This window comes from Electrophorus electricus, chromosome 18, assembly GCF_013358815.1.
Source record: "Electrophorus electricus isolate fEleEle1 chromosome 18, fEleEle1.pri, whole genome shotgun sequence".
NCBI classification, from domain to species: Eukaryota; Metazoa; Chordata; class Actinopteri; order Gymnotiformes; family Gymnotidae; genus Electrophorus; species Electrophorus electricus.
The window spans coordinates 10,527,010-10,548,668 of record NC_049552.1 but is presented as its reverse complement, the minus strand read 5'-3'; the positions used below and the strand labels follow the sequence as shown (position 1 = coordinate 10,548,668).

Genomic DNA, 21,659 nt, shown 5'->3' with positions numbered 1-21,659 from the left:
GCTTGGGAGAGGATTCAGATGTGTGTTTATCTGTCAATTGGAGAAGTTTGATCTGCACTGTATACTCGGTGTCGTTCTAAAGGCCTGTCCAGAACAAGTTCAGATGAAATGATTGGATATAGACCTCTTAAAGAAACGCGCACAAATGTACACAGTCTGTTCATGTACACAACCTATTCATTCATCTGTTTTCTTTCCTGAGACTTTTAGGATAAATACTTGCCCTCATCTTTCCATACTAATATATGCATAGACATATTTTACAAAGTTGCTTAAATGTTTACCGTGTAGATTTGCTATTGTCCTACATTTATTGAAGGCCGTTTTACTGCTGACAGTAAAAGGTTGTTTTGATTTGGCTTTTCTTCACTAGCTACATGGTTTCAATTGAACACTACAGAATGCATTATTCATTATTTAATTATTGAAACTGAGTCATTTCTGTGTGTTACCAGTCTCAAAATCACCACCCTCAAGTATCAGACTTTAGCAAGAACATTGTGGAGGTTTTAAATGCCAGTGTGGGTCAGTATGCAAAACTAGATGGTGCTGGGAGGTGTGTGTTTTATTTTATCTAGATTGTGTGAGTTTGTTGCAGTAGCCTTGGGTTCAACCGCAGTACACGTGTTAGGACTGGATCAGCGGCCTATAGGCTCCAGATGGGCCTGTGACCTTTAGAGCTGCTAGGTTCCTAAGGCATAATGTCTCCAGCCTTTCCTATGATTAAAATGTCCATGTGTCTCTGTGCATCTGTGTGTGCATGCCTGTGTATCTGAAAGAATGAAAGACTGACAGTCATGGAGAGATGGGGCTAGAGAGAGAAAAGGGGAGAGACAGAAACTGTTCCCACTGTTGTCCCTGATGAGCTTGCCCTTGTGCTTATGTTCTCAGCTGTGTGCATCTAAGTACACTCCAAACTGTGTTGCACATCTGAGTACACTCTAGACTGTGTTGCACATCTAAGTACTCTCTAGACTGTGTTGCACATCTGAGTACACTCCAGACTGTGTTGCACATCTAAGTACACTTCAGCCTGTGTTGCACATCTAAGTACTCTCCAGACTGTGTTGCGCATCTAAGTACAATCCAGACTGTGTTGCACATCTATGTACTCTCTAGACTGTGTTGCACATCTAAGTACACTCTAGACTGTGTTGCACATCTAAGTACTCTCTAGACTGTGTTGCACATCTAAGTACTCTCTAGACTGTGTTGCACATCTGAGTACACTCCAGACTGTGTTGCACATCTAAGTACACTTCAGCCTGTGTTGCACATCTAAGTACTCTCCAGACTGTGTTGCGCATCTAAGTACACTCCAGACTGTGTTGCACATCTATGTACTCTCTAGACTGTGTTGCACATCTAAGTACACTCTAGACTGTGTTGCACATCTAAGTACTCTCTAGACTGTGTTGCACATCTAAGTACTCTCCAGACTGTGTTGCGCATCTACGTACTCTCCAGACTGTGTTGCGCATCTACGTACTCTCCAGACTGTGTTGCGCATCTACGTACTCTCCAGACTGTGTTGCGCATCTACGTACTCTCCAGACTGTGTTGCGCATCTACGTACTCTCCAGACTGTGTTGCGCATCTACGTACTCTCCAGACTGTGTTGCGCATCTACGTACTCTCCAGACTGTGTTGCGCATCTACGTACTCTCCAGACTGTGTTGCGCATCTACGTACTCTCCAGACTGTGTTGCGCATCTACGTACTCTCCAGACTGTGTTGCGCGTTTGTTTGTTTTCCTGCCCCTCTCTACTAGTACTCCCCCACATATACACACAAACACAAACACTTCTGCACTCGTGTGCGAGCGCACACACAAGCACACACCTTCAAACCAGTGCCAGAACATCTAGGCTCACTGGCCTGGGTCCTTGGTCTCTTGATGACCGCGGATCGATCCATCAGATGGACTGCAGCGTCAGTGCAAGTTGATGATGTGGGGACAGGCGATACATCTGGGGACCCTATTACAGGTTCCATGTCTGTCCGCTCTCCAGAGCTAATAAATATTTACCAGCGCCTTCTCTGAGCCATGCCTCATCTAGCTCACTCTGCACTGCTTCTCCTGCCTGTAATGCCTATAGTTATTACCATATGAGATGCACCAGGTCTTTGGATAGCCCGCTAGCTTAGGCATCGCAATAGAAAACCTAGATTAACATTTCGGCAATGCAGACAGATTCATCTTCCAACACTGGAACACTGCCTGGTCCAGCGTGCTTGTATATGACGGGAAAATTCTGGAAACCATAGCAGAATGTAATGGAATTCATTTTGGCTTTGACTCAAACAGTAAATAAACACATAAGAATTAATTTTTGTTTAATTTTTAATTTTTTAAACTGCAGCTGTTGCATCCAGTCCAAAATGCAATCCTCTAATCCAGTAACATTCTGACTTTTACTCGCAAGTGTCCCCGAAATGTTTTCAGGAATCATGCTAGGTCTGGTCCCGGTAAACAGCCGGATCAGATTTCCTAGTATTTCAAATCTGGCATTCACTCCCACGTAACACCCATCCCAGTAAACCATTGGAACATTTATGTGTAAAGCTGCATATGTCAAAAGGGGTTTTAAAAAGTTGTGTTTCTGACCTTTCTTTGTTTGTGTGAGGAAAGGCCAATGCCTTCCCATTCTGAACTGTGTGCATGTGTGTGTGTGTGTGTGTGTGTGTGTGTGTGTGTGTCTGTGCGTGTGTATGCATGCATGCGTGTGGTCTCGGCCTACAGTGAGCGGCTCTGTGCCTTCTGTTACTGCGGCGCCCGGAGTCTGCTCGGCCAGGGTGAGCTCAGACTCTTCAAGGCCACACCCGGCTGTGAAGCCCCGCCCTGCCGCCAGGGCAGAACTGAGGAGGATGGGAGCACAGCTGCCGTCCAATTGGGAAGGCCCAGAGGCCCAGAGAGGTAAACTGATTGGAGGAGAGCGGACAGAGCTGCCAGGTTTGCTTTGGCTGTGAGAGGTGGGCTGTAATGGCCTGGGTACTCGCCCAGTGAGATGAGGGTGGTGGGAATTTGCTCGGAGCAGCACAGCGATTATGGAAGTCACGGTGGTTTGGGCTTCTGCACAGATCCTGTAACTTAGGCCATACAGATAGAGGGGATTAGATACTATTATAGCAGAAATGGCATCGTTAGCCATGTGTGTGTGTACAAGTATGTGTATGTGCTGATGTGCACATAGTGGATCTGAAAGAGAAAGATGGTCTGTCTGCATTCATAAATTGTTAGGCCTACCTCTCTCATGTTCTATACCCTTGATTAGGAAGAGACATATATTACACAGCTTAATAGCTTTATACAAATGTATTTAAAGTGACACTTAAAATCTTTTTTGCAAACTCCTGCAAAGCATTGTAACTCTTTCGAGCCTTATTGTTTGATTCACAGGGGGAACAAAAAGGACTGATTTGGCATTTTACATATGCGCTTACCATTTGCGAAACGGGGGAGGGCCTGATCCGGTGGGAGGAGTAGCATGTCGTAATTAAGACCTGCCTCCTCATCCCGTTTAGGGATGCCTGTGCTGCTTTGTCAGGGACTGCAGTTTATAAAAATGGCATCTTCTCTGTTTCAGAAGGCTTAGCCTTACTGCAGGCTGCCATGCCATCTGCTTTGCATGAATGTGTGTGGCATTTGTGTATGACATCCCTTTTTAGGCAGGCCGGAGTCCTTTGGGCCAGAAATGGACTGAAAGTTTTACACGTAGCAGTGCTTTGGGTCTATTCATCGCACTGGTGAAGTGGGCTAAATGGAGTCCAGTCCTTTACAGAAAAAGGACTGCACAAAAGGAACAATAGCTGACTTCCAGCTCCCTCTCTCTCCCTCTCTCTCCCCTGTCTTCTCTCTCTCTCTCTCTCTCTCTCTCTCTCCTTCTCTCTCGCGCTTTCGTCTCATATGTTTTTCTTTGCTGGCATGCGCTGCGTTGGCCTGCGATTATCCCGTAGGTTCCGGGCAGTCCTGTGGGGCGGGACGCGAGGGACCAGCCTCAGCGTGCGCTTGGGCCCACAAAGGGCCTTCCCTCCTGGCCTCTCTTGAACGCTTCTCTGCCTAATTTGTCTCGGCTCCATGGAGCCAATCAGGCGTCTCCCCGGGGGGCGGCCAGCTGACGTAATGCTGCTGGGGACCACGGAGCTGGCGGCTGGCCAGCGCTGCCTGGCTTCGCCATCTCAAATGAAGCGCCGTGATTGGTTGTCAGAGCTGCAGGCGCTCATGGACTTGCAGCCATGGACAGGCAGAGTACCAGAGAAGACAAAAGATCAAAGCGCCATTCACAGCTGGAGTAGGCAACCAGGAGCAGTAGCCTCAAGCGGGCAGGCAGGTGTACATGTGTGCGGGCGGGCATGCGGTACAAAAAGTGTCGTAGGGCTTTGTTCCTGACGTTCTTGGGGCTAAGATCACATCTGCGACCACAATAACAGGCGGTGGTTTCACAGGAGTGGATGACATTTTTGCAGCACTTTTGTCACCTGAGTGGCATTAATTATGCATAAATATTTTAATTTCTAGATTATTTGAGACCTGTTCAAATTGTTCACAGTGATCACGCTCTGAACATTCATGACTAGCAGTAGAGAAGGGTTGATAAGCAATAAAGGATTATATTCATATTTGTTATTTACATATAAACTGTGTTTTCATTAGATAGATGTAAATGCATCTTTCTTTAAATCCAGTCCAAGCAGATGGATATGAATGGGCAGAAAAGGTATAATGAGACGCAGAGGGTGGCTTCCGATGCCTTTATCTGTTGACTGTGAGTCATTTCTGAATAACTGGCACATCAGTCGGCGACATCACGGCCCAAGATCACTCGCCACAGCTAAATTAAAATGGCTGCGAGTCAAGGCCTGCTGTGCTGAACGTCAGGCGTGAACTCGGCGCTCAGTTCTGCTCCCGTGATGACGCACCGGCCGACAGCAGACTTTTATATATCTTTTTTTTTCCCCCTTCCTTCCCTCCACGCGCATGCGGATGCGAAGCCCGTCAGCTCTGTCCGCTTCGTGCTAAAGGCCACGTCTGAGCCTGCTGCACAGCACTGACATTTATCAGGCTGTTTGCTTTCCAAGGCTTGAGGGAAGGGCTCCCAGCCTCCTCTGTTTTATTATGCAGGGGCCTGATTGCCCCTGATGTCGTTGCTAATGTCCTGGATACTTCATTTTCCGTTTAACGTTCATAATGCATTGACAGATTTCACTGTTTTTTATTTTCACTGTCTTTTGACCTGATCTGGTGTCCACATCTGGCTCACTGGGGTCACAACACTAAATGAGCCTTTGCAATTAAAAAAAAAAAACATGTCCATATGCTGCTGTTCTGTATTCTACAAAATAAAAGCAGTAATATAAAGCATTATTAAGTTCCATATGATTGAAGTAAGGTAAGTCTAAATAAAGCACATTTAGCAGTTTAATTTACTTTTAATGTAAAGGTTGTACAAAATCAAAAACTAAAATAACCGATTACATAAAAAGGGGGAAATCTCTCATGTATGTTTTTTGATGTATGTTTTGATGTATCAGTTTTTTGTTGCAAGAGCTCAAAAAGTGGAGCCTTTGAATCTATGATGCATCAAAACTTACCAGTTAAATGTTGATATAGTTCATTAGGCAAATCAGGGGTACAGGAGAAAGGATGAACACTAAACCATGCTGGGGCTTTGTAGGCTTGGGGTGGAGCAAGAGAGACCTTCACTGTCTATTTGCCCTGTTGCTTGGCCATCACAGGCCAAGCTGTGTTGTTGTAGTTCTTCTCTGATTCCCATCTTCTGTTTTGTAGTTCTGGAGCTGAAGAGTCTTGCAGCAGGTCCTGGGATGAGCTCCACCATGTCGGCATTCCGGATGACGTAGATGTCCGGTGTCTCTTCGATGAGTCGGGTAAGGTACTTCGATGATACAGCCAGCTTTGGGCCTTGTCCGTTCACATTCTCGCTCTGAGAAAGGATGCATTTCCCGCTATGAGTTTCCCGGTATGCACAGTGCCGTTTGAATGGGTGAACACCAGCCACTGATATTTAGGTTGTTTATTCCACAATGCAGTTAAAGAGGCCCTACAAAAACCCTTTGCTCTTGGTTTGGAAGGAGAGAGAAGCCCATATCTGTGTTGACCTGATGGCAAGACTGAATCTTCTGTGCCTGCAGGTCAGTGCTGGGCACATCAGCGGTGTGCTCTGTGGTCAGAAGGTGTATACCAGGCAGAGGACCAATCACTGCTCAACGTGGACAGAGCCATCCACTCAGGGAGCACAGTGGTGAGTCAGACTTGGACTGTTGATTTCTTTAGGTTCTCTGAATGACACTTTATTTGATTATACCGATGTAAACATGTTACCAAACACACACATTACAGATTACTCATCAGCCTTATTAGAAATTGGTCACAACATAATTTATGATGATGCTAATAACTTAAGCATTTATAAATATCTGTATATACTTTAGCCTGTTAAGGATGTCCTATAAATAATTTAGGCAGTTCTTAATTAAGCTAAAGAATTACCTTGGAAGGTTTTATATAATGGGAGTGAGGAATCTCTGTTGCTTTGCTCAAATTTCGACCCATGAAATATCTATAATTTTGCTCAGACTTGTTATATTATTTTCATATTTGGTTCATTATTCTTTATGGCAGGGTATGTTGAGCAAAGCATCTTGAATGCTCTAATTTTTCCCCGTCTGCCCTGTTGATCCCACCAGAACGTCTCTTGCTGCTACCCTTCTTGCCAGCAAACTCACATTCCCACCGCTGTAACGCCTGAGAAATGTGCCTCTTTGGTGTGTGTGTGTGTGTGTGTGTGTGTGTGTGTGTGTGTGTATGTATGTGTGTGTGAGAGAGAGAGGCAGTATGCGAGGCAGGTGGGGGAGGGGTGCTAAAGGTCGCTGCTGATCAGCATGGCCTGCTCTGCTGTGAAACAGAAAAGGTCACGGCACTCGCCAGGGCTCCTCCTCGTCAGCTCAGGCTGTACCTTAATACACACACACACACACACACACACACACACACGCTGGCCAGCATGCCCACTCCCACTGCTTCATGTAAATCTCTTTTAACTAAGGCTTTTTTCTGAGGTGTTGAACCAGTGGCAAATCGCAGTTTAACTAGAGCTAAATAACAGAGCAGCTGCAAATGAAGGTACGTGCGCACGTGAGGGTGGGGAGGGAGGAGCTGTGTATATGCGCGTGCGGGGCTGTGGGGGCTGAGGTGCTGCAGAGTCGTCCGTATGTGTGGCATGCTAGCTCCAGGTCTCCATGCCTCTATATCCAGCCTGTGTGTCTGGCCCACCGTGTCTCCATACACACCTTATTGAAATTCACCGACCATGGGCCCAGGCAGATGCAAAAACAAACATGGTGATCACGAGACATGCCACGAGACGTCGGTGAGACCTGGCTGTGAAACCCGGCCTGAGCACCTCTCCTCTCTTCTGAACCTCTGGCTTTGTGTCAGAAGGCCTCGTTAAGCCTGTCTGCAAACGCGGGCCCTGATGCAGGTATCTGCAAGCCTAGAGCAGAGGGAGGTGCTTTGAGTCGCACCGTTAGCGGTGAGGAAATGTGGAAGCTGCTGCCTTTTTTTTTTTTTTTTTTTTTTTTTTTTTTTTTTTTTTTTTTTTTTTTTGATGCTGCGAGTCTTTTTGCAGCATCTCCTGCTGCAGGAGAAAACCGGTAATGCCGAGCACTCGCTCATGGAAGTGAGCTGAGGAAGCAGAGAACTCCTGACCCCATTTGACTCAGCTTATGCCATCATTACTGCATATCCTCTTTCATTAGAGGCTCCTTTCGCCTAGTTTCTAAACAAATGTGTTGCCACGGAAGTGCTTTTCTCACCACTTCTCCTTTGGTTAATTAGACTTCCTAATAAATAACCATCTTCTTTTTAAATATTACTATTATTATAAAATCAGTCTTTACTTTATACAACAGACCTGAGACAGAAAGTACAGCGCCCCATGTCCAGACAAAATCAGATGCAGCCTTTCCAGTTGTGGAGAGAGTAATTAAGATTAGTGCGACCACTGTCATGGTGGAACAATTACAGAGCAAGTTGGGCAGTCTTTGTTGTGGTCATAGGCACTGCGTTCATTGGATAGTGCTGTGACCATACAGGGCTTTGGTATTTAAATAGCTGGTTGTCTCTAAGGCTTGGATACATGTTATAAATGCACCACAAAGTCGGTTTGCTAAACAATAAATTGCGCGTCTTGGGCCCAGTAAAATCAGTGTAAAAACCAGTAAACTTATCTCTCTCTCTCTGCCATCCTTCTTCTCTCTTTCTTCCTCTCCCTCCATAGCATTGTGCATATTGTAAGCGCCTTGGAGCATCCATCAAGTGCTGTGAGGAGGGGTGTGACCGGTCGTACCACTACCCTTGCGCGGGGGGCGCCGGAACCTTCCAGGACTTCAGGAAGCTGTCTGTCCTGTGCACAGAGCACATTGGACTGGCCCTCAGCAAATGTGAGACAGCCCTTCAACCTTGTCAACCTCCCTCTTCTCATTCAGGCTTGCTGAAGTTGTATACGCATGTTTTGTTGGTTTCTTTGTTGTTTATTTGATTTGTTACTGCTGCAGGATAAAACTTTTTCCAATTGAGTTGAGGTGGCACGATGCAACAAGAGCAGAGCAAAGACACATGCAGACAGATTAGAGATATCAGTCATTTCTGTCAAGCAGTTTAACGCTGTATGCTGCCAGATGGCCTCTGCTGAGCATGCCATATGGGACTCCCTTTTCTGTATTTATTGTAATTTATACCTTTAATGAATCACGCAGCCATGAAACCTTTCTTTCCCGCCGTCTCACACACTCTCCCATCCGTCACCTTTGCCTCTTTGTGTCCCCGTCTCCAAACCCCACCCCCACGCCCAACAGTTACGGAGGAGGCAGACTGTGTGCTGTGTGACAGCTCGGGGGACCTGCTGGACCAGCTCTTCTGCACCAGCTGTGGGCTGCACTACCATGGCATGTGTCTGGACATCAGCGTCACCCCTCTGAAGAGGGCCGGCTGGCAGTGCCCTGAGTGTAAAGTCTGCCAGACGTGCAAGTGAGTGTCGTGGGAAAGCTGAGCCGAGTCCGGCACAAGAACACCATTGAGCTTCTCCGGTTGCATGTATTTGTTTGAATCCGTAGTCTGATTTTATGGCCATATGGCTTTATCTTTTAGAACATTTTGAATCTTGCTCCGTTACTTGGTTATCTTATTTTCACATTCACATCATGAACCATTTGTGCATTCAGTTTCTCTGTTTTAGTTTCGAATTTTTTTTTAGTGTTTAGATTCTAAAAAGTAAGAGATTGGGGGGAGTGGATTATCATTGAAAAGTGCTTTTCTGGCTCACATGCTGCCCTGTCTCAGGAATCCTGGAGAGGACTCCAAGATGCTGGTGTGTGACATGTGTGATAAAGGCTATCACACCTTCTGCCTACAGCCAGTGATGGACTCCATCCCCACTAACGGCTGGAGATGTCAGGTACAGCCCAAAAACTGAGCATTTCCTCTACTGCTGTGTGTCCATCTGTAGGCTAGGAGGCACACCGAATGCACATGAAATCCTTTGCAGTTCTCACACACCTGTCTCAGCTCGCCATTTACTTACCAGGTTCAATAGGCGTATCTGAGCAGGGAGATCAACGCCCCTTCCTGAAGGGTTTCAGTACCCACAGGCATGGTAGCGGTGGTGTGCAAGGGGCAAACATCCGGCTAACCGCAAGCGATCTGTTGCAGAACTGCCGGGCATGCGTGCAGTGCGGAGTACGGAGCAGCACCCAGTGGCACCACAACGGGCTGCTGTGCGAGGTGTGTGGTGGGCATCCGGACACCCCTCTGCCCTGCCCCCTGTGCTCGAGCAACTTGGACCCCGAGCTTCACAAAGACCTGCTGTCCTGCCTACACTGCAAAAGGTATGCGCAAATCCCTTCTTACACCGGCCTTACATTTCACTGCTTGCCATTTTCCAAAGGCAATACATTCTTTGGATGCATCCAAATTAGGATAATTTTAGGATAATTAAGGTAATTATTATAGGATAATGATTAGGTCTAATTATGTCTGCTGGTACTCATCATTGTCACGTTAGTGTCTTGGAGGGCTTGTTGCAGTACTCACACATATATGTATTTGTCAGTTTAATTTTGTTTTCGGTGCCAGACCGATGTGTCGGCATTGGGACACTGTAAATAAAACATGGTTAATGGTATTAATATTCCCTCCTCCTCTTTGGGTGCTCCAGGTGGTTCCATCTGGAGTGTGAGCGGCAGGTGGAAGGGCATGCGGAGGTGCAGGCCGGAGAGGATTACGTCTGCTCTGCATGTAAACACCTTGGCTTCGAGCCAGGAGGGCCCGTGCGTACAGACGCCGAGGAGCTTCTCCCAGCCAAGGTGGGCTCGCACATCGACGCCGAAGGAGAGGCGCACCCGGATGCTGAGCCCCAACCGGCCCGGATCCTCGACGACGAGGAAGACACCAACAAGACCGTGTCTGTGCTGGGGGACTTTGCAGAGCGACGCGGGTCCGGTAAGATGGAAAGCCTGCTGTGCTGAAATGCCTGACGCTAGCGGGTGCCTTGAAGACCACACCTTCGCCTTCTTTAGTGGTTTGTCCTCATGGATTGGCCTATAGTGTTTCGTGCATGTATGTCTGTATACGTGCTTGTGTGTGTGGGTGTTGAATTGCATGTAGTATTAAAAAGGTCCTTAAGATGCTCTGTACAAGTGAGGAAATAAACAGCTAAATATTGTATAGCTCTTCTGGCATCTGGAATCCGCAACTCCTCGTGTCCCAGCTGTTTACTGCACACACTTTCTGTGCTGTTGTACAAGTTAAGGAGATGACATGACCACAGCGCTTGTGGTGCTTGGCAGCGAACAGTGTTTAGGTTTATGGCTTTGAGAATCCTTTGGAAAGAAAAGTTCATTTAATCCTGTGTCACAATGGCTTCAGGCAAGCTGAAATATGTCTGCCTGGAACCAAAAGCATATCTTGCCGCTTTCCCTTGTCCCACTTTTTCTTTATCCACAATTTATTGAGTTTTAACATATTATTTAAATCCGCAAGCTGAATCTCTTTCTGCGGTCAATATGTCCTTGGAGCATCGCCTCAGATCTGCTCGGTTTTCCTGCATTGAAGTCAACTTGTTGTACTCTCGCCTGCTTATCCTTCCATTATCATGTCATGAATATGCAAACTGTTCTTGAGGCTCCTCTGGGGGCCAGTCCTCTGGACACGCCCTCAAGCCAGAGGCAGCTCAGGGGAGGAGTCAGCCAAGGTCCCCCATTAAACCAGACTCTTCAGCCCTCCCGGGTTCAGTGAGGGGAGTCTCTAATCATTGTCAAAAGTACAATGCCACCGACTGAAAGGAAAGCTGACGGAACAGCTTTACAAGACAGCATGGTGGCATTAGACTTTTACGGTGATTTCAGTAGTGCAGAAGGCATGGACTACTGATCAGCATTTCTTTGTGACTGTGCAGGTTCTCCCACTTGGATACCTCACATGAAATGTGCACTCACCCTTACATCCACACCTGCCCAGGTGTGGGTTAGTACTTATTCTCACATTTAAAATGGTCTTTTCATTACTAACCAAACTCAATAACATGTTAAAATATATGTAACACTATATTCATAATTTATACACAAGGAACATCCCATTTTACATGTAGTTAGTAGATCAGGCTGGACATAATTAGGCTCCATCTGTGCTGTCTTAGTCACTGCTCAGTATGCAATGCACACATACAGCTGTCCAGTGGGCATTCCTTTTTTCGAGGGCTTATGCATTTTATTAATACCCCCCCCCTCACCACCACCACCACCACCACCACAACCACACACACATATATGTGTAATACTTGTTTCATCGTGCATCGGATTTCATGCAACTACTTGTTTTATCACCTAATAATGATAGCTAGCTAGATGCCTTGCATGGACTAACCTGATCTGGCACAACTCAACAGATCAGGCGTCTACTTTTCTCTTTGAAAGTGAACTTTTTGCCTGTAATACTACTTTGCCACATTTGAAAGGCTTTTGTTTTTACTTCTTCAAGTGCTGTGTTTATATCAACTCAAGGCTGCAGCAGTTAATGGGTTACAGTTTTGGGGCAGGGCTTAGACAGGTGCGGCCAGTGGCATTTAGAGCAAGTGTGCGGAAGTGTCTTAATTTGCTGTTTCGCTAACATTCATTTCGATTAGAAGCTCCTGGTATGGTCATAGTGGTTGATTTCTGAAAATGCTTTCATTTCTCTTTTTTCCCGCTCTCCAGTTTTTATTGCCTCACAGCTTTTGGGGAAAGTGTTTGGCCTCACTTTTGGGCAGGTGGATGGAGCTGGGTGTTCAATGACCTGTCACACCTGTTATCAGCCGAGGGCCACTGCTTCGAATGAATCTGTGTTGAGATTCGTCCGGGAGAATTTCAAATCTCCTGCCAGCCTTTGTGAGTCATAATAAGCTTTGTGTGACTGCCAGAGTCCTAAGGGTGCAGAACGTGGAAGCCCTCCTTTAATGAACTGCCGCTCCCTCTTGCTTTAACGCAGGGCTACGATAGCGGCTCGCCGTGTGAAGTTTCTGGTCCTTTTGTAGAGTGAGATGAAGCCATGGTCCCTGGTGTTCTGCAGGGAGACCAAAGAGGAGATGACGCTGTCTCATCCTCTGCCATCCCTCGCTTCCCACTGATCACACGGTCACTGTGGACGTCTTGAGCACCGGGAGCCAGATGGTGCCCCATTACGAGCAGACTAAAGCAAGGGTGTTCTCTTTGTGTCGTCGGCGTGATGCAAACGACATGGAAGCACTATGAAGTCTGGCTTTCCTCAAGGGTAAATGACTGGTTTTGTGAAGGATGCCCCTCTTCTCATCCCCACTACCCCTGCTGCCTTTTGAATCTGTTTTCTGGTCCATTGTTCTCGCCCAACCAAAGGAAGCCAGACGGCGCATCTCCAACTTTGCACTTTACGCGGCTATCTCTGGCACCGCCAGCATTCCGTGCTCTGTCCTGTGAGTTTCCACTGCACCGCATCACGGTACTCGTCCGCTGTGTTCGCTGTTGCATTAACGTGCCGCGCTGGCCACTAAGGTCCTGTGCTGTGTCCATGGCTGCGGTCTCCAGCCTCGTCGTTTTCATGCGAGAGCAGCTGTCCAGGCACAGATGTGAGCACCCAGGCCTCCACTCTCACCATACCTGGTGCTGCTGGGAAGGCCCACCGGCCTTGGCAGACTTGCAGACAACACTGTATGTGACTCAGTCACTGTATGTGAGAGCAGTTATGACACTAAATTTAAACACTGGTGAGCAGGTTGTGAAGTTGTGTGAATAATGAAGGTGATGTGTGAGGAGCTGCTTTTTTACACACAGCTTGAAGGGCCTTATGTTTAGATATTGTTTGTTTATGGACCACAGGTGGCTAGGTTAGTGGGGAAAAAAACTATCACTGTGTACTTCAGGGCATAGGCCTGTCAGTCTTTGATCTTCACTGGTAGGTATTTACTGGCAAATATGACTACTTCCACTGGCAAAAAAATAAGGGTGCCTGATATCTGTCAGTTATCTCAATACTGGCCTGTGCAATACTGAGGCTGCCTTGCTACATGCAAATGAGCCCTCTAACATATCTTAAATACACTGCCTGGCCAAACAATAGGTCACCACCTGGATTTAACTAAGCAAATAAGTTACAGCCTCCCATTGGATAATTACTGCAAGGGTGATTGTTTCAGCTGGCAACAAGTTATTTAACCCTAACTGATGCAGTGAGTAGCTGCTCATTTGTTAAACAACCATGTCGAAAGACACATCCTGTGGTCATGGAAAAGATGTATCATCTGTTTCAGAAGGGTCAAATTACTGGCATGCATCAAGCAGAGAACACATCTAAAGAGATTGCTGAAACTACTAAAATCGGGTTAAGAACTGTCCAACACATTGTTAAAAAGTGGAAGGACAGTAGGGAAACATCATCTTCAAGGAAGGAATGTTGGAAAAAAATCTTGAATGATCATGATCGGCAATCATTTAAATGTGTAGTGAAATCAAATCGTAGAAAAACAACAGTAGAGCTCAGGGAAATGTTTAATAGTGAAAGTAAATTTCCACACACACAATGCGAAGGGAACTCAAGGGATTGGGACTAAACAGCGGTGTAGCCTTAAGAAAACCACTTGTTAGTGAGGCTAACCGGCAAAAACGGCTTCAGTTTGCTAGGGAGCATAAAGATTGGACTCCAGAGCAATGGAAGAAGGTCACGTGGTCTGATGAGTCCAGATTTACCCTGTTCCAGAGTGATGGGCGCGTCAGGGTAAGAAGAGAGGCGGCTGAAGTGATGCACCCATCATGCCTAGTGCCTACTGTACAACCCTGTGGGGGCAGTGCTATGATCTGGGGTTGCTGCAGTTGGTCAGGTGTAGGTTCAGCAACATTATATGCCCAAAGAATGAGGCCAGCTGACTACCTGAATATACTGAATGACCAGGTTATTCCATCAATGGATTTTTTTTCTTCCCTGATGGCACATGCATATTCCAAGATGACAATTCCAGGATTCATCGGGCTCAAATTGTGAGAATAGTTCAGGGAGAATGAGACATCATTTTTACACATGAATTGGCCACCACAGAGTCCTGAACCCCATTGAGAATCTTTGGGATGTGCTGGAGAAGACTTTGCACAGTGGCCCAAATCTCCCATCATCAATAGAAGATCTTGTAAAAAAAATTAATGCAACTCTGGACAGAAATAAATCTTGTGATATTGCAGAAGCTTGTGGAAACGATGCCACAGCAAATGCATGCCATAATCAAAGCTAAAGGCAGTCCGATGAAATATTAGTGTGTGACCTTTTTTTTTTGGCCAGGCAGTGTATTTTATTGTATGCTGTCTCCATCCTAACCAATTCTCAGTTGTTCCCATGTGAGGCCTCTGTGGGTGTTGTGATGAATCAGAGTATTCACGTAATCCAACAAATCAAAACAATTTTGCACAGAACAATGCATTTTGTTTACATCGCACATCCTTACAGACAAGTCCGTGCTGACTGTTGATCCATACTACTCCAGACCACTATGCATGCAGATGGATGTGGGCGTATCATCTACTGTCCCTGCACACACTGCAGGCAAAGGCAGCTTGGCTTCTTAAAAGAAGGTAGCTCACAGGTCAAACTGTTAAAGGATGCTACTGGCTCTCTGCTGGATTGGACTGTAGAGCACAATTGTAGTTGTGCTCCTTTAAGTTACCATGGGAACTCCTACTTGTAGCTGGTCCTGAGACTTGGCAGGTGGCCAGTGGTGGATTGGGGGTGCCGAAATAATAGTATGTCATCCTACATATATTTTTTCATAGTATGTTGAATGAGAATTTGAGGCATTCGGCCTCCATGTCCTCTTGTAATGAAACGCCTAATATAATGGATGTAGTTTTCAGCAGAGCAGCTCAAGCCAACCCTTAATACATTTTTTTCCCATTATAGATAGATTGATTTACCCCACCCTTAGCATCTCTGGTGAATTCTGTGCCAACAAATGCAGAGAGTTCACTGCATTCTTTAGCAACATAATTACTACTATAAGATAAAACATTGCAAATAGCTCTCCAAAAGTGTTTGGTCACTAATCCATCATGCAGGAGTATAAAAAACACTATATCTGGGGTAGATTTTGGTTATAGAACAATGAACAAACTGTACAAACCAACTAAACTTTTTCTTTGCAAAGTTATTGAGAAGGCGGTTTCCAAACAGTTGATTGTCTCTGCTCAAATAAAGTTGATGCAATTTTCCAGTCTGTTTTTTGGGCCTTTTGGGTATAGCACAGAATCAACACGCCTCATTGTTTTATGTAAATGAGTTAATGTTGATATGTCTTGATTTATCTGGACCTCAGTATTGCATTTGATTTGCTGAATATGTGAATAGATGAGCTAAAGAACTGATTTGACCTCTCTGTATAGTACAGTATTAGACTGGTTTAGGTCCTACTTGAATGATTGTGAGACGTTTCACCCAGGTACTCGCATATCTCAGCACTGCTATACTAGTAGAGCAGGGTGTTGGCAACACCAAGGTAGAGACTTTGATTCCCAGGGCGCACACATGCTGTCATACTCAGCAGTATGCAATTTGCTCTGGATCAGCACTACACAGGATCCTTCGCTGTCCCACAAAGGTTATGTCTGGCCCTTTCCTTATATTATCTATACATGCTGGCCTGATATAATATAACCAATAGATACAATATCTGTTCTTATCACCTGAGGCTTACATTTCTTAAGGATCCTTACTGAACTACATAAATGACATCAACCTGTGGATGTACCTGAATTTCCTACAACTGAACAAAGATTAGAAAGAGGTTCTGTTAAGTGAATATCTGAGTAGACGTATAGTCTGTGAAGACCAAAACTTGTTTCAATAACTGTATTAGTGAGGTCTGTAAAAGAGCATGTTACCACTGATGTCACTAAAATCTCAAAGTCTGAGACATTCTCTCCTTTGCTGATGTTGAGAAACTCATTTGTCCCTTTGTTTCACATTGCCTGGATTATTGCAATGCTTTCTTATCTGTCCTTCCCAGGAAGTCCATTAATAATCTGCAACAAGTTATGAATGCAGCAGCTAGAATTCTCACGCGTACTAGAATGACAGATCACATTACACCGACCCTCAAAGTGACTTCATATATTTTATAGTTGGTTTGAAGAACCCTTCAGTCTTTAGCTGCCTCCATGGTGCTCTACCTGTACAACCTGTTAGGTCTTCTAATAGTAATCTAGTCATCCCAAAAACCTGGCTAAAAAGGGGGAGTCTGCCTTTAGTTATTATGGCTTTAAGCTCCAGAATTCTCTATCTGAAAGTATGAGATCAATTTACTTTAATATTGTGTTGATGTTGTTGTTGTTGTTAGTGGTGGTGGTGGTGGTGGTGTTGGTGGTAGTAGTAGTAGTAATAATATTACTATTATTATTATTATTTAGTAATTAAGGATACCTAGTATGCCAGTCACTTAGAAAGACTATCACAGGCGTGTCCTTTCTCTGTTTTTATTTTTGCTGATGCAAACCCTCTCCCAGACAGACAAAGAAACCTGCGGTCTAATTACTTTATATAGCACTAAGATAATCTCAGCTGCAATGGGCTAATATTTAGTTATGAAATCCTTTGTGGGTATTTGAAACTTCCTGATTGTGTACCTGGAGGAGACATGGACCACATTTGATTAGGACCAATAACTGACCCCAATAATGGATCACAGTGTTTGTAGGGTACTTGTCTGGGAAATTGTGGCTCACGGCTTCGAAGTGAGCAAGGGACAGATATTATAGGCAACTGGAGCATCTTAAAGCAAAGTGTAATTGGAGCCGCAAAGCAAAAGGGTGTGTGTGACAGTGAGACTGGAGACATTTTTAAATATGCACAGATAAAGAGAGTATATTTCATCAGCAGTGTGCCCGCAGGACCGAATATGATTACATTGTTATAAGAACTAATCTAGTTTTCTCCCTCTTTCTGTTTTATCTGTGACTAATGCAGACATATACACTTCTCCTCTTTACCTCCTTAAAAAAACCTAATTTGCTCATTACCTAGTGATGTAATCATTTACACCTGTTCTTGGCTCGTGCTGCTGTGTGTTATGTAAGGAGGACACCTGTCCTTCCCCTGACTTCCAGTGTGTTTCCTTTTCTAGTGGCCTTTGCTGACACGAGCGGTGCAGAAGCCCAGTGTGCAGAAGCTTCCCACAAAGGACCCATGGGTGAAAAAGTTCCAGGTACCTTGTTCATGTTCTTCTCTCTTGCTGCACAACCTACAGTCCTATCATGGGTTGTTATTGGCTGTCTAGACAACCTCTTCCACTGAGGACGGTTGTTGAGGAATTACTTTGGCAAGACATCTGGTTTAAAGTTTCATTTCTGCTGTCTGAGAAAGTGCAACTTGCTTTTTTGTTGTCTTACCTAGCCACACAACCTCCTCAGGATCTTAAACCAGCTAGTAGTCCAGAACCTTCTCAGCAGGAACAAGTTCCAGCTGCAGAGACTCCAGTCGTCTCATTTTTCATGCCATCCGCCAAGGCAGAGCCGACTCAGGAGACCCCGATGCTGACTAGTCCTGCAAAAACAGCTTTTCACCCAGAGGATGTTGAACCGAGGCTGGAGGAGCAGAACGCCATCACACCATCCACCAAAGAACTCACATCAGTGTCTGAACCTTCTGAGGAGGAACCCATGGAAGTGTCGTTGCCAGGACTTCCGGAACTTTCCCTGGAAAGTGAAGCAAGTCCTGCTAAGTCTGTGCCAAAGGTGGAAACGGAGGAAGAAGAGAGGGTGGGCCCCGTGGTGGTGCAGCCTCAGGGAGTCCCTGATGGCCTCTCAATAGAGCAGCATGAAGGTGCCTCTGAAAGTCTAATAGGGGAACACCAGGGGAGAGCCACTGAAGGCCTCACAGTGGAGCAGCACAAAAGAACTGCTGAGGGCCTCACTGTAGAGCAGCACACGGGGACTGCTGAAGGCCTCACTGTAGAGCAGCACAAGGGGACTGCTGAAGACCTCACTGTAGAGCAGCACAAGAGAACTGCTGAGAGCCTCACTGTAGAGCAGCGTAATAGAACCACTGAGACCAGCATGGCAGAGCAGCATGACAGAGCCACCGAGGATGTCACGGTGGACCAGCACGAGAGAGCCACTGACGACCTCGCGATGGAGGAACACGAACGCTCTTCTGAAGGCCTTACTGATTACATGGACGTCAGCCTGGATGGTGAGCGGAGCCTGGCAAAGCTGAGCTCACTGGTGGAAGAGAGAACATCACTAAAGCCATCTCCAGTCAGGCAGCCAGAGAGCTTGCCCTCCTCTGGCCATCCTTCTGTCAGCCCCCAAAGCCACTCTGGAATGGGAGAGGCTAGTAGCAACGTGCCTTCAGCCACCTTCATACCGTTCATGCCCAAAATTGGCATGGGCAAACCCGCCATCTCCAAAAGGAAGTTCTCACCAGGAAGGCCAAGGGTGAAACAGGTAGGACCAGGGTTTTTGGTGAATGACAGAATTCTATGTATTTGTCATGCTGGTAAAGGTTTGCAAAAGGGATCATGTTGTGGACTGCGTGCTCTATGGATTTTTTAAAAAAAAATTTATATACAATCTTGCCCATCTCTTGGTGAGAGAAGCGTTCATTTCAGATTTACAGGTGTTCTTCATTTTGAGATATTAAGCAGTTAGCACATCTTTTCCACTGTCTGTTTGTAGATGGATTTTTTTTTTTTTTTTAATTCCTCAGTCAGAACATGTTATCTATATCAATCTTCGTCAGCTATAAGGCCAACACCAGAGACAACTTGCTCACAACAGTTCTTCAGTGCATCACTCAGTGTGTCATGTTAGTTCATGTGCTATTTCTATGGACATCTGGTTGTCATGGCCTTGGTCAGATTGTACACAGTTCATAGAATTTTTTTTTTCACTTCTTTTGTTCAGCAGGTCTCTCTACTTTACACCTTCACACCTTCTTGTCACATGTATTATTGCTTAGCATAAGACTTTCTTTCAACATGTAGGTTAGAAATGCTCAATACAAACCCCAGTTAAAATAAAGCAGTATGCAGACCCCACAGTAAGAACACTTTGCTACACAATATACACTTTAAATGGAATTAGAATTATGCACAGATACCAGTGTGTCTGTTAAATAAACCCTGTAAGATCTGCTCTCATTAAAGTGCACTATAATTTATTAGTTCTGCATTTACTGCATACCCCAAATCTTGAGTTGTAAGCATATATATTTGCCAGCCACTCACAGATGAGCTGAAAAAACGAGGTTACTGGTGATGTCTGTAGTAAAGGCGGAGTTAAGATCAAGTGCTCCTCCCATTTGACTGCTTTGCACATCGAACCCTCCAGGGGCCTCATGCCCTTGTACTCTAGACATTATCACCTCTCTCTCATTTGTAAACAAACCAGTGGCTCGGTTTTCATGGCAACCAAGGCAAGCTGAGGTTTGCACGTTCATGTGAAGTGTGTTTTTTACCGCAGCGCAGGAGGCGTGAGGTGGGAAGCCTCCATGAGTTAACTCTGGCCCGCTTCTTCAATAACAAATCTCGCTAGTTTGTCGCTTATTGAGGGGGTGTGGTAGGTGGCTGCCAGAAGGGTTGTGCTTTTCAACTGTTTTGTAATCAGACCGCACTGCGCACACCGCGTGCTTCAGACGCACACCTGTCATTTTTGCCTGACCTCATCCATGTTCCTGTGCTGGTCTGTACAACTTCAGCTTTGTCCACCATGACTGGCCATGTATGCATGTGTTTCTGCCCATTTCTTTGTTGGCCTTTTCTTTTAAGTTTTGGCATGTTGTCGCCCACATCCTACCCTATCTTCCTCCATCCCTCTCTCTCTCTCTCTCTCTCTCTCTCTCTCTCTCTCTCTCTCTCTCTCTCACTTGTTTCCTCCCTGTCTCTCGCTCCTTCTTCCAATGTCTATCTCTTCACCCTTTCTCTCTCTCTCTCTCTCTCTCTCTCTCTCTCTCTCTCTCTCTCTCTCTCTCACTCTCTCTCTCTCTCTCTCTCTCTCTCTCTAACTCTCTCTCTCTAACCCACCCCCACCCTCAGGGAGTATGGAGTGCCTCTCCCAGGCTGAGCTCACCCCCATGGTGCCCTGGCCAGGCGGAGGGCTGGGACGGCCCACAGAGCAGGCAGCTCCCCAATCCACTCGCATGGAGCATCCGCGTGGTAACTACAACTCCTCACTAAGACTCAGACTGAGTCGACCTGCTTAGCTTTTAGCTTTTTTACACTAGGTTTTGATATATGAGCCATGAACAGACGTCAGAGGTGACGCCACAGCTTCTGACTTGGCCACCTTGTTAGTGACTTAATGGTTCCGGAACAAATAGGAGCAGAAAACCTCTGGGGGAGAGAAGATTTAGCATGGGTTACTAACAAGCACGCTGCCGTTTGCCTACATTGTTTGCTGACTGCCACTAACTCAGCCTTAAGCTTATGTAAAAAAACAAAAACAGCCTAATTTAATCTCTTAACACGCATGATGTTTCCTAGGTTTCAGGCTGCAGCAGGAGCAATAAATGACCGGGTTCTGAATGTCTTTGCATAGCGCGTCATAGGGCAGATGTGTTGCATGTCAGGGAGGTCAGGGGTCGCATGGCAGCCATGTCCGCTCTAGTAGAGGGCTCTCAGCGGGTTCACAGTACCATCTGTTACTGTGCCAGCGGAGTCGACATGATGACCCACCAGGCCCAGGCACTAAGCCAAGGCAGGTCTAACCGCATTATCACCTTTGACTCTGCCAGAACATGGGATACCATCCCCTCTGTGATTACAGAGAGAGAAATGGAGAGGGATGCAGAGAGGGGTGGGAGGCGGGGGGACAGGGTGAAATGAGGCAAAGAGAAGGAGAAAGTCAGAGAGAGAGAGAGAAAGTGAGGCTGAGAGGGAGGAGTGAAGGAAATGGAGAGAGAATTTGCCAAAAAGGATGAGTGGAGAAGAGAGAGGAGACAGCACAGATAGAATAGAGAAGCAGAAGGAGGTTAGCAAAGGAAGGATTTGACAAGCGGATGGAAAGAAGGAGGAAGTAGGAGCGGAGAGGAAGGGAGAATGCACTGACACCTAATGACAAGGTGAGGGGAAGAGGTAATGCAGGAGTGACGAGAGAAGGAGGAA

General features: G+C 46.0%; 1 protein-coding gene across 2 annotated transcripts in view; it reads left to right on the top strand.

Annotated features, from left to right (window-relative positions):
• Nucleotides 1-21,659, top strand: part of kmt2cb (lysine (K)-specific methyltransferase 2Cb) — an 81,242-nt gene that overhangs the window by 19,674 nt on the left and 39,909 nt on the right. The window contains exons 5-15 of one of the 2 annotated variants that reach the window (XM_026998326.2): nucleotides 2,744-2,917; nucleotides 5,789-5,886; nucleotides 6,151-6,260; nucleotides 8,298-8,460; nucleotides 8,875-9,046; nucleotides 9,359-9,473; nucleotides 9,728-9,903; nucleotides 10,233-10,516; nucleotides 17,682-17,762; nucleotides 17,951-19,002; nucleotides 20,592-20,711. In XM_026998326.2, the coding sequence (XP_026854127.2) occupies nucleotides 2,744-2,917; nucleotides 5,789-5,886; nucleotides 6,151-6,260; nucleotides 8,298-8,460; nucleotides 8,875-9,046; nucleotides 9,359-9,473; nucleotides 9,728-9,903; nucleotides 10,233-10,516; nucleotides 17,682-17,762; nucleotides 17,951-19,002; nucleotides 20,592-20,711 (2,545 nt within the window). The remainder of the gene's footprint in view (nucleotides 1-2,743; nucleotides 2,918-5,788; nucleotides 5,887-6,150; nucleotides 6,261-8,297; nucleotides 8,461-8,874; nucleotides 9,047-9,358; nucleotides 9,474-9,727; nucleotides 9,904-10,232; nucleotides 10,517-17,681; nucleotides 17,763-17,950; nucleotides 19,003-20,591; nucleotides 20,712-21,659) is intronic. The other variant, XM_035536468.1, reaches the window with a different exon arrangement.